We start from the raw sequence: 12,379 nt of genomic DNA on the forward strand, positions 1-12,379 counted from the left end.
CAGCAGATTAACTGTGCTTTAGATAGCATGCAATCATTTTAAGAAAAGGGAAGAACTCAAGACAGTGGGGATTTTGCAAAACAAATGAACCCCTATATGACAGATATCACATCACATGTGGGACAAAGTACGGGGATAAGGAAAACAGTCTAATTAAAAACAGAATTTATAATAAGGATCAAAACATTATTTACTGGAGGGGTGGATTTACATTGTTTTGATACTAGGGATAACCATGTTTAAGGTAAAACCAGGCTGGGTGCTGCATGTAGTATTACATAGGAAGATGGCTATTAATCAGTGTAATAATGTGTATGAATAACCCTTGACTCTATTTTCTCATTTGGTAAGCTTTTATTAAATAAGATATAAATTATTCTGTACTATGAGTGGTATTATATAATGTACAGGAAGTGGAATATATATTTTAATTTATTGCAAAATCAATAAAGATAGATGTGGGGTAGAAAGAAGAGGAAACTTTCCTAAATACCTTTGCTTCCCTTTCCTTGGCAATAAAAGTCCAATTTGCCAAAAGGATCTGAAGAGGGGAGTCAATGGGCAAGCCCCCTTGCCACCCAAGGATCTCAGGGATGAGGCACATTGGATTTAGAAAACCACCAATGCTAAAGGATACTTTCCCTCCAAGCTCCTCCCCATGCAATCAGACTCTCTCCTATCTGTCCTACCAGCACCACAATTAGGCATAATTCATGTTTGCAAACAGATATATCATTTGCCTAATTTAGGGAGTGACAGTTAACGCTGTATTGCAAAAAGCACTAACATATATTTGAAATAAATGTGGGAAGGTGACAGCTCTCACACAAACATCAAAATCACATATGATGGAGCATAACGATTTATAAATTATTATAATGTAATGCTTAAACAAATCTGAAGAAACTTTCAGTGAACAAAACAAGGAGAGTTTAAATAACTGAACTGAAATTGCTTTTGTAATCTACAACTTAGAGTAGTCCTCCCCAACCTGGTAGTCTCTAGATGTTTTGGACCAGAACTTTCCATCAGCCCCAGCCAGCATTCAGGGAAGATATTAGTTGAAAACATCTAGAAGCCGCCAGGTTAAGGAAGGCTGATTTAGAACCAATTCCCTGTATCTGATTCTCACAAGACATCCTAACTTTTATCATACGATTCTCCAGTACAAAGCGATTACTTCTGCACACAACCATGAGGAATTTACTATTGGGAGATAAGTCGTATTGTGCTGTTGTTGTTTTAAAAAACCCAAATATTCAATTCTACCACAATGAACTAAACATTCAAAGTTTGCTCTTACCTCCTGTCCTGTTGCCACATCTATGGCAATGAAAACTGTACCTGAAGCCCTGTGAAAAGAAAATACACAATTAGATTAACATTCAGATATTTAATATGCATGTCATGAACAGGTAAATGCAGTACTTTTTTCCAGAAAAATAGATTAAACTGCAGATTAAAAACTCAATAAGATAGGATCAATGCCTATAAAATAAAATCCTGGAAAAAGCAAAATCTTTCATTTTACAGAGCATTTCATAGAATTATCTGGATACCGGATATCAGCATAAATAGATGATGCCCAGGATAAATCCATTCTATGCTCCTCTGCCACAGTATCACATTAAGAAAATGAATGCATCCAAAAGTTAGGCAGGAAAAAATGGCAAGTTTACTGGAGTTCTTCAAAATGTCTTGACTTAGTCCATAAAATAAAGGGTAAATAGCAAAGGATTTCCACTCCAGTTGGAAGTTTGCCTCTGGAACTTACTGCTTATACTAATCTATTGTTGGCATTTGTGGTTTTGTGAATAGCAACCAAATGCCAAACAGAACACAGAAAATGGTATTTCCACTAACACATTTCACAGTCAGTACATAAAGGGCGTATTTATAAATACTCACCCCTGTCCTATTTTTTCATATCTGGTATATTTTTTCTTGGGATCTCCTATGCTCACAATAGTTCCTAAAAAGAAGATTCCATATGCAATATTATAAACCAAGTAAGATGCACCATTGGCTTTCGTTGAAAACAATACATACCATTTCAACCCATACAACAGCCAACATTGATTTGCATCCTACATTGTTCTTCTGTTCAATTAAAGGAGGGAGGCAGGATTTCCATCACCTCTCCCTTGACCTGCTACCTCTTGGACCACACAATATCCTTTACCAGGAGTGGGAGACCTCCAGCCTACAAGTTAAACCTGGCCCACCAGGAATTCAAATTTGGCCTGCAAGGCCGTTTCCCCTCAACTATGCCCACCTGCATACACCTGAAGCCATATGTGATGTCAGTTGTGAGGCAGGTAGGGCCATGGGTGTGAATGCACAATTAGGAGCCTTAAAGTGGCCGTTAATTCGGCCAGATAGGCGGCCTAGAAATAAAATTTTATTATTTTTATTATTATTATTATTAAAGTGCATTTAACAGCTGGTATAGCACAGTGGGGAGGAGAGCCTGGCTGGGAGTCCAGAGTTTGTGAGTTCAAATCCCCGCTTGTGTCTCCTGGGTGTAAAGGGCCAGCTAAAGATCACCCCCACAGTGAGTGGCTCAGGAGTTACATGCCCTGCCACCTGTGCAGCCGTGGGCAAGCTGCATAGTTCCAAGCAGCCCAGTTGCCGCCCAGCTGGCAGTTGCAGACAAGGAAGGGGCTGGCTTGTGCAGCTGTGGCAAGCTGAACAGGCCTTAGCCAGCTGGGGAGGACTAGCCTCAGAGGGAGGCAATGGTAAACGCCCTCTGAATACCACGTACCATGAAAACCCTATTCATAGGGTAGCCGTAAGTCAGGATCGACGGGAAGGCAGTCCATTTCCATTTTCAAACTGCATTTGGATTGCACGTTACCAAGGGAAAGCAGGCTTTGGCTCTCCCACCCATCAGCTGCACAGTGAGATGGGTGGGAGAGCCAAAGTCTGTAAGCTGCACCATTCTTGCAAAAGTGCTTTGGGCAGGGGTAGCTGGCTGTTGGATGGGAACCACTGTACAAAGCTCTTTGCTAGCCCTATGCTTGGTGCTTCCCAAACAGCCAGCACCTGACAGCCAGCTTGGGAACCTCTGCATATGGGATTTTGACAAGTGAGTGGTACAATCCACCTGTCGATCATTGGACATTATAATGACATCATGTTCTTGATATATTTATTTATTTATTACATTTATTAGTCGCCCATCTGGCTGGTTATCCAGCCACTCTGGGCGACGTACAACATATGGGTTTTCCCATGAGGCAGTGATGGCAGCCAACTTAGATGGCTTTAAAAGAGGATTAGACAAATTCATGGAGGATAAGGCTATCAACGGATACTAGCCATGATGGCTATGCTCTGTCTCCATAGTCGGAGGCAGTATGCTTCTCAATACCAGTTGCTGGAAACCACAGAAGAGTGCTCTTTGCACTCAGGTCCTGCTTGGGGGCGTCCTGCAGGCAATGGTTGACTTGAATGCTAGACTAGGTGGGACAAAGACCTGATTCAGCAGGCTCTTATGTTCTTAAGGGGCGATGGTTGACTTACAATGAATAGTACAAATGTCTTTGGGCTGATCATGTCTATAACATGCATAAAGAGGTAATTTAAAATGCCAACTTACGTAGCTTTTCCATGATCTCTTCATCTGACATCTTAGTTTTCTTTTTCTGCTTGTCAGCTGATTTAGTAGCACTGTCACCTGAGTCACCAGAAGGTGCTGGGATGGGATCTATTACTGACCGTGTGTAAATCTGTAAGGAAATATGGTCATGGTTGTAATTCCATCATGTGCCTACAACCAGCCTCTTTTCAGATTTAAACTGCCACAAATACTTATCTCTGGTGAAAGATTTATGGCTATCCTTTTAGTCAATATTGCTCCAGAATTACTATATTCTATTGGCTGATATGGGTATCTATAGTTCTCCAGACAAGGAGGGTAAAGAATAGCTTTCTACACAATTTCACAAAGTACAGTAATATTCCCTTGTATATTTTTACTATAGAATAACTAGTTAATCATTCTTTGCAAATTCAGAAACAATTATTCAAGCTAAGTTCTGCCCTCTGTACCCAAGCGATGCTGTGAGAAAGCAAAAACCAAACACTTCCTCTAATAGCAAACTCAAGAAGTGAGTAGTGACAGAAATGGTGCCAAAGGGGTCTAATGACAAAACAAGAGGAAGATATCAGCATGCTCAGTGAAACCCCAAAGTTTCAAAGTGCCCCCTCCCAAAAAACATTTAAACCAAGGGGACCCCACCCCCCAATAGCTCAGTGGAGGGTTGATAACTGGAAAAGGAAGAAGAAAGGAGAGAGGGTAGAATGCCCTGCTTGGGAAGAAAGGGCTGGCTTACTGGCAGCCTCAACAGGAGTACTACCGTTAGGAGGAAGGATGCACTGCAATATTTTGTTTAAGGTCTCACTTATTACTGTTACTACTACTAAATATTTATATAGCATTTCCTCCCTATACTTAAAGAACTTCACATGCATCAGGTAGGTCAATACTACTCCCATGCTATGGATTGGAACTGAGGCTGAAGGCTAGGGATTTGCTTAAAATCACAAAGTGTGTTCGGGCTCAAGTGAGATTTGAACTGGAGACTCCCAGCTCATGTTCTTAAACCACTGCACTTGCAGACTGTATGTTAAAGGACAGTGTAGTACAGGACAAACTATTTGGTGAAATAAAAACACTCACCGATTTTGTATGATCTGGTCGTGGGGCAATAACTGGTGGTGCCACTTCATCATCATCTTCCTCTTCAGGTGCTGCAGAAGGCTCTGACCCTTTTGTATTGGGCTATACGTTGTAGTTTTTAAAGAAAAAAGTAAAATAATTGAGCCCCACTGTGGAACGTTTAGGAAGTTCACTATAAAAAATTATGTAAAACATTAGAACAGGATAGTACATGGTTGTTGTTTTTTGAGGGCTGCGTTCTAACAGGGTAATCCATTGTGGGCTATATGCCAGTGGTAGGTGGGGCCAAAGTGATCCCCTTCTTTCTCTTTTCTTCATGGCCCAACATGCTGTTGGTACAGAGACAGGTCACTCTTGCCAGGGGTCTGAACTGACTGCTTGCAGAGGGTTTTGAGTAGAGAGCTGGACTCCATGGCCTTATAGGCCCCTTCCAACTCTACTATTCTATGATTCTAAGCCAATGGGAGCATGTAGCCCCCTAGGACCGCCATTTGCTCACTCAGTATAGTACTTCAGAATATCATGTGGCAATCACATTGAATATTGATACCCTGATAATGACATTTGTAATAACTGCAGTGGCCTGATCCAGATACATTGTTCACTTGCTGGATTGTGTGCTTCAATGAGGTCTGCACGCTGCATTTAGGCACTGGCTGAAAACTTACAATCTATACTTGATAAAATCAGTTGCACAGATTGGGTAATGTGGACCTATCATGCTGGGCTCTATGAATGTAGGTCCCAGTTCCTGAGACTTTCCAGAAATGGAGGAGACAGCCTGTTCTTGATGGAGTTACACTCTCCCTTAAGAAACAGGTTTGTAGTATGAGGGTACTCTTTGAATCATCTATGCTGATGGTAGCCCAAGTGGTTTCCATGGAAAAGAGTGCCTTTCAGCAGCTTCAGTGGCTCACCAGCTTTGACAGTTCCTGGACAAGGGATAGCCTGCTACTATAGTTCATGCACTGGTAATTGCATGGTTTAATGACTGCAATTCACTCTATGTGGGACTATCTTTGGGTCTGGTTCGGAAGCTGTAGTTAGTGTAGAATGCTGCAGCGAGACTGCTTGTGGGGGCAGCTCACCGTCAACATACAACACTGGTGTTGAAAGCTCCACACTGGCTGTCAATACACTTCTGAGCAAGACTGAAGGCACTTGTTTTGATGCATAAAGCTCTAGACAGTTTGGGACCCAGATACCTGAAGGACTGCCTGCTCCCTTTGCACCTGCCTGGACTTGATCATTGGAGGATGCCTTTCTCACAGTGCCACAATACGTGGTTACTTGTGAGATGATGTTCTCATCTCTAGAATGGCTTCCCATCTTAGGTGCAAGTAGTAGCAACACTGATATCAGGCTGATGTAGTTATGTTTTTACTTTAAATTGTATTTAAATGAAACATTGTTTTATTGTGTTTTAATGTTGTTCCTCATTCTTGGTTTGAGTGAACAACTGAGAGCTGGTTCTAAGTGTGTGTATATATATATTTACTACTACTACGACCTCTTATGCACCCTACACCGTAAGGTCCCACTGCGGGTTATATACAATATACAATTATAAAAACAGATAAAACAATTATAAGTACACATGGAACAGAACAGTATAAATTCAACAAAATAGGTAAGTCCCACAAAATAAAATACTGTAGTTTTATATTACAATGAGTCATTTTGAAGATTTAATAACCACTGCTGGTATTACTTTGCTCACTGCAGAATCAAGAGTTTTTGTCAGAGACCCACAAATTCAGGTTTGGCTTATTAGCTGTAGCTGTAACTGATCACCTCCTTTTCTGAGCCATGGGCAGAAAATTCAGAGAATGAGGAGAATTGCTCTACTGCTGAGCTTAAGCAAAAGGTACAAGCAGCTCCTCATTGCTACTTCCTTCTGCAAAAAAAGAGGGACAAGGCAAGAAAGATCCCTCCCCTTGCTCCTCCCCTCCCCTCCCAAGTTTCTGTGGAGGAAAGACAGTAAAGCCTCTCCCCTTTCCAACTGGGCTTTTGCAGGACACGGCAGCAAAGCGCTGCTAGCACTGTCTGCAAAAGCCCAACTCATAAGAGAGAAATCATTTCTCTGTCCGTGAAGTGAGGAAGGAAAGAAGAAGTTACACCCCTCCCCAAAACAGGGCTTTAGCTGGACACACACTAGACACAGGACAAGCTCCTGCTTCTGGCAAGAAGCAGAGTGAATTTATGGAGCTTTGATTTTGACACAACAGGAACCTTTGAGCACCAAATGAGCAGTGACATCATTAACACTAGAAGTGGACTGAGAAAGAAACCCATCTTTTGGGGTTTTAATTTTTTGAAAAATCAGTTGAAGTGTTTCTCTGGTGACTCACACTTCAAAGAAGACAACATTTGAAAGCAGAGGCTAAAAGCTACTGTAGCTAACTAGAATTAGGTTACATCCAGAATGGCAACAGAGCAGTTTGAACACTTTTGAGAGATGCAAGGAATGTAATAAGCACACTTACTGCTGGTGATCCTGAGGGGAATCCATCCTTTTCTATAAAAAAGACATTTGAAGGTTATTTAACAAACACAAACCTTTTGAAGTATTTTATCTACACACAAACAGGAAGTCATTATCAAAATACATATAATTGCTACATCTAAATAAAGGGGTTGATGAGAGAAAACAAAGTTTTATAGTGTGCAGGTAACCCAAAGTTACTGACCCTTAACCAATGTAAACTCAAACCACAAATTAAAGACAAGACAAATATTCACCTCACTTTGGCACTATAGGCCTGGTTTTTAATTTACATGTTCATATTTGAGGTAGGTTCACAGTACATTTGTGGGCATAGTACGCTAAAACAGAGGTTACAAAGCTTCCATCTTTCAGGAATCAATTGTGTGTAACTCAGTTTAACTTTCTAGGGAACAGGAAAAGGGGTCTGAGACTCAAAAACTTTAAGGTAAAGACTGGATATGGTTTATCCTTTTATAATGTAGTCTGAATAAACTCCTTCCAACTATTTAAAATAAAGGGATAATGATGGATCTTGTCCATCATTAGAACCGAGAGCTAGGTCTATTGAAAGCTGTTGCTCCACACTGACATTTTCCAAAAATACTCTTTCTTGAAGAGTTTCATTACATATTGCTTTCTTCATTTAGGGGCCAATTCTTTAATACTTATCAAGAGCAATCAGAGGTGCCCCATGAATTTGCCCAAAGAATACTAAAGACACACCTGTAGCAGAAAAACTCAAATATTTCTGTTTTGCTGTGTCTTTAGAATCATAGAACTTCAGCACATCTAGTACAGCCTGAGGGTTCTTCTTCTGTTCTAACTTAGTGATATTTGACGTCTGTAGCAGCCGAGCCCACTGCTCCGGCATTCCCTAAGAACAGAAGACAAAATTATTATTTTTTACATCTAAAATATAAAATCCATGAACTTAGATAATTCATATGGATCAGGATGAAATCACTGTATCAAGCTCCTACAAGAATGCAACAAATCAAATCACAATAATCAACAATTTCATAAAGATGACCAGTCTGTTGGTACACTGAGAAACAGTATTTTGCAACACAATATCTATTTTAAGTTTTAGTTTTCTACAGCTATGCTACTGGGGTAACAGAAGTATCTATCAAGGACATTTTTAGTGATTAATACATGGAGGTCTCCAAGGAACACTTGTAACAAGAAAGGTAAGAAGGACTTGAAAGTATTCTTTCATATCGGCAATAAGCCAGCACATACTGAACAGAGCAAAGTCTGGTGTACTTACAGTGAATTCTCCAGTAACAGCATCAAACCCAACATGAATTGTATGTTCAAAGTCTGATGGGGGAGAAATTTCAGGCCTTTCTTTTTCCTTTTTCTTGCTCCCTACAAGAACAACAGAATTTTCAGCCTACGGAAACAGCCATATAACCTTTTTTAAACTCAACAATATTTAAAAGCAAACATTATTCACACAGAACTGTTAGGTGCACAAATATGTCCTAGCTAATAAGCAGGGTGTATCAAATTTCAGCCAAGTTATATGGAATAGTAACCTGGCATCCTTAGACACTCTCAGCATTCACTAAGTGCCCCTCCCCCTCTCAATTCTTATTTTAATTGAGGGGTTGTTTGTTTGCAGGAGGTTGCCTGCTTTTCTTGTGTGTTTTATTTGGGGGGTGATGGTAGGTGTTTGGCCTGTTTTGAGAAGAAGAGTCTGTGTAACACCACTTTTTCTTCTGTGAAATGGGTATTTTGTGGTGCTTACAACAGTTTCTTAGATTTCCAAATGTGCCTCCAGGCTCCCAACATTTGGAGACCCCAACGACCCTTGTGAGTGAATCAATGAGTCCCAAGCATTTTATATACCTAGTAAATTCAGCTTGCAACAAATTCCTGGCCACTACTAGAAGTTTCCTCAAAGCTGATTCTGGAACCCCAAGGGGCCACAGAACACCCATAGCCCCAACATTCCATCCCGTGTGAGGAACCACAGCTCAGTGCAAGAGCACCTGCTTCAGGTGCAGAAGGTCCTAGGTTTAATCTCTGACATCTGTAGTGGAAAGATTTGACCATAGTTGAGTTGATGGTGAGGACCTCTGCCCAACACATAGAAAGCTGCCTCCAGTTTATTTAATGTGTTTATTGAAAGCACTGATATACCACTTAATTGTTGGCATTTCTAAGCAGTGTTAAAGCAGAAAATAGTCTAAGCTGGTATAAGGTGTGGTTTTGCTTCTGGATAATGAGATAATGACATAGTCCAAGCTTTAACTAAAAAGATGTACTTTTTTTTTTAGTAAGCACTTTGCCTTATACATACGTAGCTAGATTCAGGTCTCTGTGTTGTTCCAAAGTACTCTAACACTTAAGATATGGTCAAGAGTGATAAGTGAGGCTCAAGCATCTTACTATATTAGATTTTTGTAAGTGTCATGCTACCTGTGAATGCTTCTGCACAGGCATGTGCCTGTGCTGAAGTGCTCACAGGTAGCGTGATGCTTACCGACAAGAAGGGTTAGGAGAGGCAAACCTTAGCAGCGATGGCACAGCAAGGAGGTGGTGGCAGACTATGACGAGAGGGGTGGGGGGCCTATTGGCCTAGCAAGAGTGCAGCAGCAAGATCATAAGGTAAGTAGGGAGTGGAGGGAGGTTTGCTGACATGTGGGGGAGGGGGGAAGTTTGGAGACCTATGGGGGGGCAGGTGGATTTACTGCTGGGATTTAATGTTAACTTATTTGTTTTTAGTCTTGTTTTTTTTTCCATGTTACATGTCTGGTACAAGAAAAAGAACACAGCAGACTTGGGAGGCATTCAGGACAAGTTTTATCTATTTTCCCAAATAGGGTATTTCTGATGGCTAAGCCTACGATATTAACAGACCTTTGAGTTGTTTCACTGAATGTTAAAGGTTTGGGTAGCACTATTAAAAGATAGCAAATTGAGACTGTCGAAAAGAGAACATTCAGACCTTATATTGCTTCAGGAGACCCATCAAAGGAAAAACCCCAAAAATAAGCTTCTCAAAAGCTCCTGGGTAGGTGACCAATTTTATGTCCAGGGATCCTTCAAGGCAAGAGGGGTAGCTATACTACTTGAGAAGAAGTGCCCTCTAGTGGTGGACAATATGACTGTAGACCCTGCAGGAAGGTATCTATTTGTAATAGGTGCTATGGGCCCACGTCGGATTATTATTGCTTCTGTCTACACACCAAGAGAGCCAGTGTGGTGTAGTGGTTAAGGTGTCAAACTACAACCTGAGAGACCAGGGTTCGAATCCCCATACAGCCATGAAGCTCACTGGGTGACCTTGGGCCAGCCACTGCCTCTCAGCCTCAGAGGAAGGCAATGGTAAACCCCCTCTGAATACCACTTACCATGAAAACCCTATTCGTAGGGTCGCCATAAGTCGGGATCGACTTGAAGGCAGTCCAATTCAATTCATTCACACACCAAACACAGGCCAATATGAATTCCTCAGAACAACACTGAACACAATGGCAGAGCATGGCAGCGGCACTGTGATACTGGGAGGTGATATTAATTATGTTTGAATAAGCTACTTGACAGGAGTGGAAAGAGCAACATCATCACCACAGGGCAAATTAATAAGTGCACTTTTGGCAGAACATGGGTTGGGCGACACTTGGAGAGAAAGGCATCCTGACTGCAAAGGTTTCATGTTCTATTCCCTTAGGTTCCAGTCCCTTTGATTAAATTTCATTTTTTTCACAAAGCAATTATGGCCTTTTGTGACAGGGGCACACATTGGTACTGTAACAATTTTGGATCATGCTGCAATATCAGTGGATTTATGTATGGGAGACTCCTCACCTAGACCTTACCACTTGACCATTCAACTCTGAGTTGCTCACTAATAAGATAATTAAGAAAAATCTGAAACAGGTAATTGAGCTTTACATTAAGGAAAAATTCTACCCCAAGTAGGGAACCACACACTCTGGGAAACAATGAAAGTGGTCGCCAGAGAGCATTGTATCAGCGCAGATACTGCATTAAAAAAAGAACGTGAGTGAGCCTCCACAGAAAACTTAGCCAGTATGCATGAATTGGATAGGGATTTCAAGAGAACAGGCTCACATAAAATATATCGTAACTTCAAATGAAAAAGACAAGAGTTACAATTACTATAAATGTAAACGTACTGCCTTCAAGTCCATTCCGACTTTTGGCAACCCTATGAATAGGGTTTTCATGAGGCTGAGGGGCAGTGACTGGCCCAAGGTCACCCAGTGAGCTTCATGGCTATGTGGAGATTCGAACCCTGGTCTCCCAGGTCATAGTCCAACACCTTAACCACTACATCACACTATATACTGAAAAAATACACAGGGCAATGGCTCATCTTCATAGTAAATACTATGAATTTGGAGACAAATCTTCCAGACTTCTTGTTTATGCATTGATTTGGGGGATTAAATCCAAATTGGGTTCTCTTTGTCATGATGCTCAGTCAACAGGAGCTGCATTTGCCAACTTTTATACTTCCCTTTATTCCTCTGATGGTCCTTTAATATGCTCCATTGATGCTTATCTTGAGAGCGTAAACATGGCTGGGCTATCAGAGGAACACAGAAACTAATTAAACAATCCTATCTCAGAAGAGGAGGTAGGCAAGGTCATTAAAAATGGGAAGTCTCCAGGCCCTGATGGCTTTATGAGTGTTTTCTACAAAGTGTTTTGCACGGAACTCACACCCCAGTTTACTATATTCCCAATTCATAGAAACACTCTAAGCTGGTGGTAATCCCTAATGGAAAGAGACCCTACTATAGTGGAATCCGACCATCCTATAGCATTAATTCATGGTGATGTAAAAGTGCTCTCAGCTGCAATGATTAAGACGTTGAACAAGTTGATAGGGAACTATATCTCTACTGATCAAATGGGGTTTATCCCCCAGAGAAATATTGCTGACTCCATCAGGAGGGTTATAAATATTGTCTACCGAGTTAACGTTATTGGAGGTAAAACGGCTCTTGTGTCTTTAGACATATTCAAGGCCTTTGATCATATTAAATGGCCTTTTCTTAAATGAATGCTTACTAAAATGCAATCTGGAAGTAAGTTTCTAATAGATCAGCTGTATTCCACATCTACTGCAGTTATCACAGTAAATACACCCAACATCATACATGAGATCAGATGTGAGGAGGTAAAGACGAGCTCCTTGCTGAAAGTGGGGTTTCCAGGCAGTGCTG

At 41.1% G+C, this 12,379-nt stretch overlaps 1 protein-coding gene across 3 annotated transcripts in view; it reads right to left on the reverse strand.

Moving 5' to 3' along the window:
* PAK2 (p21 (RAC1) activated kinase 2) overlaps positions 1-12,379 on the reverse strand; it is a 78,221-nt gene that overhangs the window by 12,720 nt on the left and 53,122 nt on the right. For all 3 annotated transcript variants that reach the window (XM_061636605.1, XM_061636606.1, XM_061636607.1), the window contains exons 3-9: positions 8,443-8,543; positions 7,896-8,046; positions 7,171-7,202; positions 4,685-4,786; positions 3,602-3,731; positions 1,909-1,972; positions 1,304-1,352 (exon numbers count right to left, since the gene is read on the reverse strand). In XM_061636605.1, coding sequence (XP_061492589.1) covers positions 1,304-1,352; positions 1,909-1,972; positions 3,602-3,731; positions 4,685-4,786; positions 7,171-7,202; positions 7,896-8,046; positions 8,443-8,543 — 629 coding nt within the window. The remainder of the gene's footprint in view (positions 1-1,303; positions 1,353-1,908; positions 1,973-3,601; positions 3,732-4,684; positions 4,787-7,170; positions 7,203-7,895; positions 8,047-8,442; positions 8,544-12,379) is intronic.

The sequence above is a fragment of the Rhineura floridana genome, chromosome 7 (assembly GCF_030035675.1).
Source record: "Rhineura floridana isolate rRhiFlo1 chromosome 7, rRhiFlo1.hap2, whole genome shotgun sequence".
Classification (NCBI taxonomy): domain Eukaryota; kingdom Metazoa; phylum Chordata; class Lepidosauria; order Squamata; family Rhineuridae; genus Rhineura; species Rhineura floridana.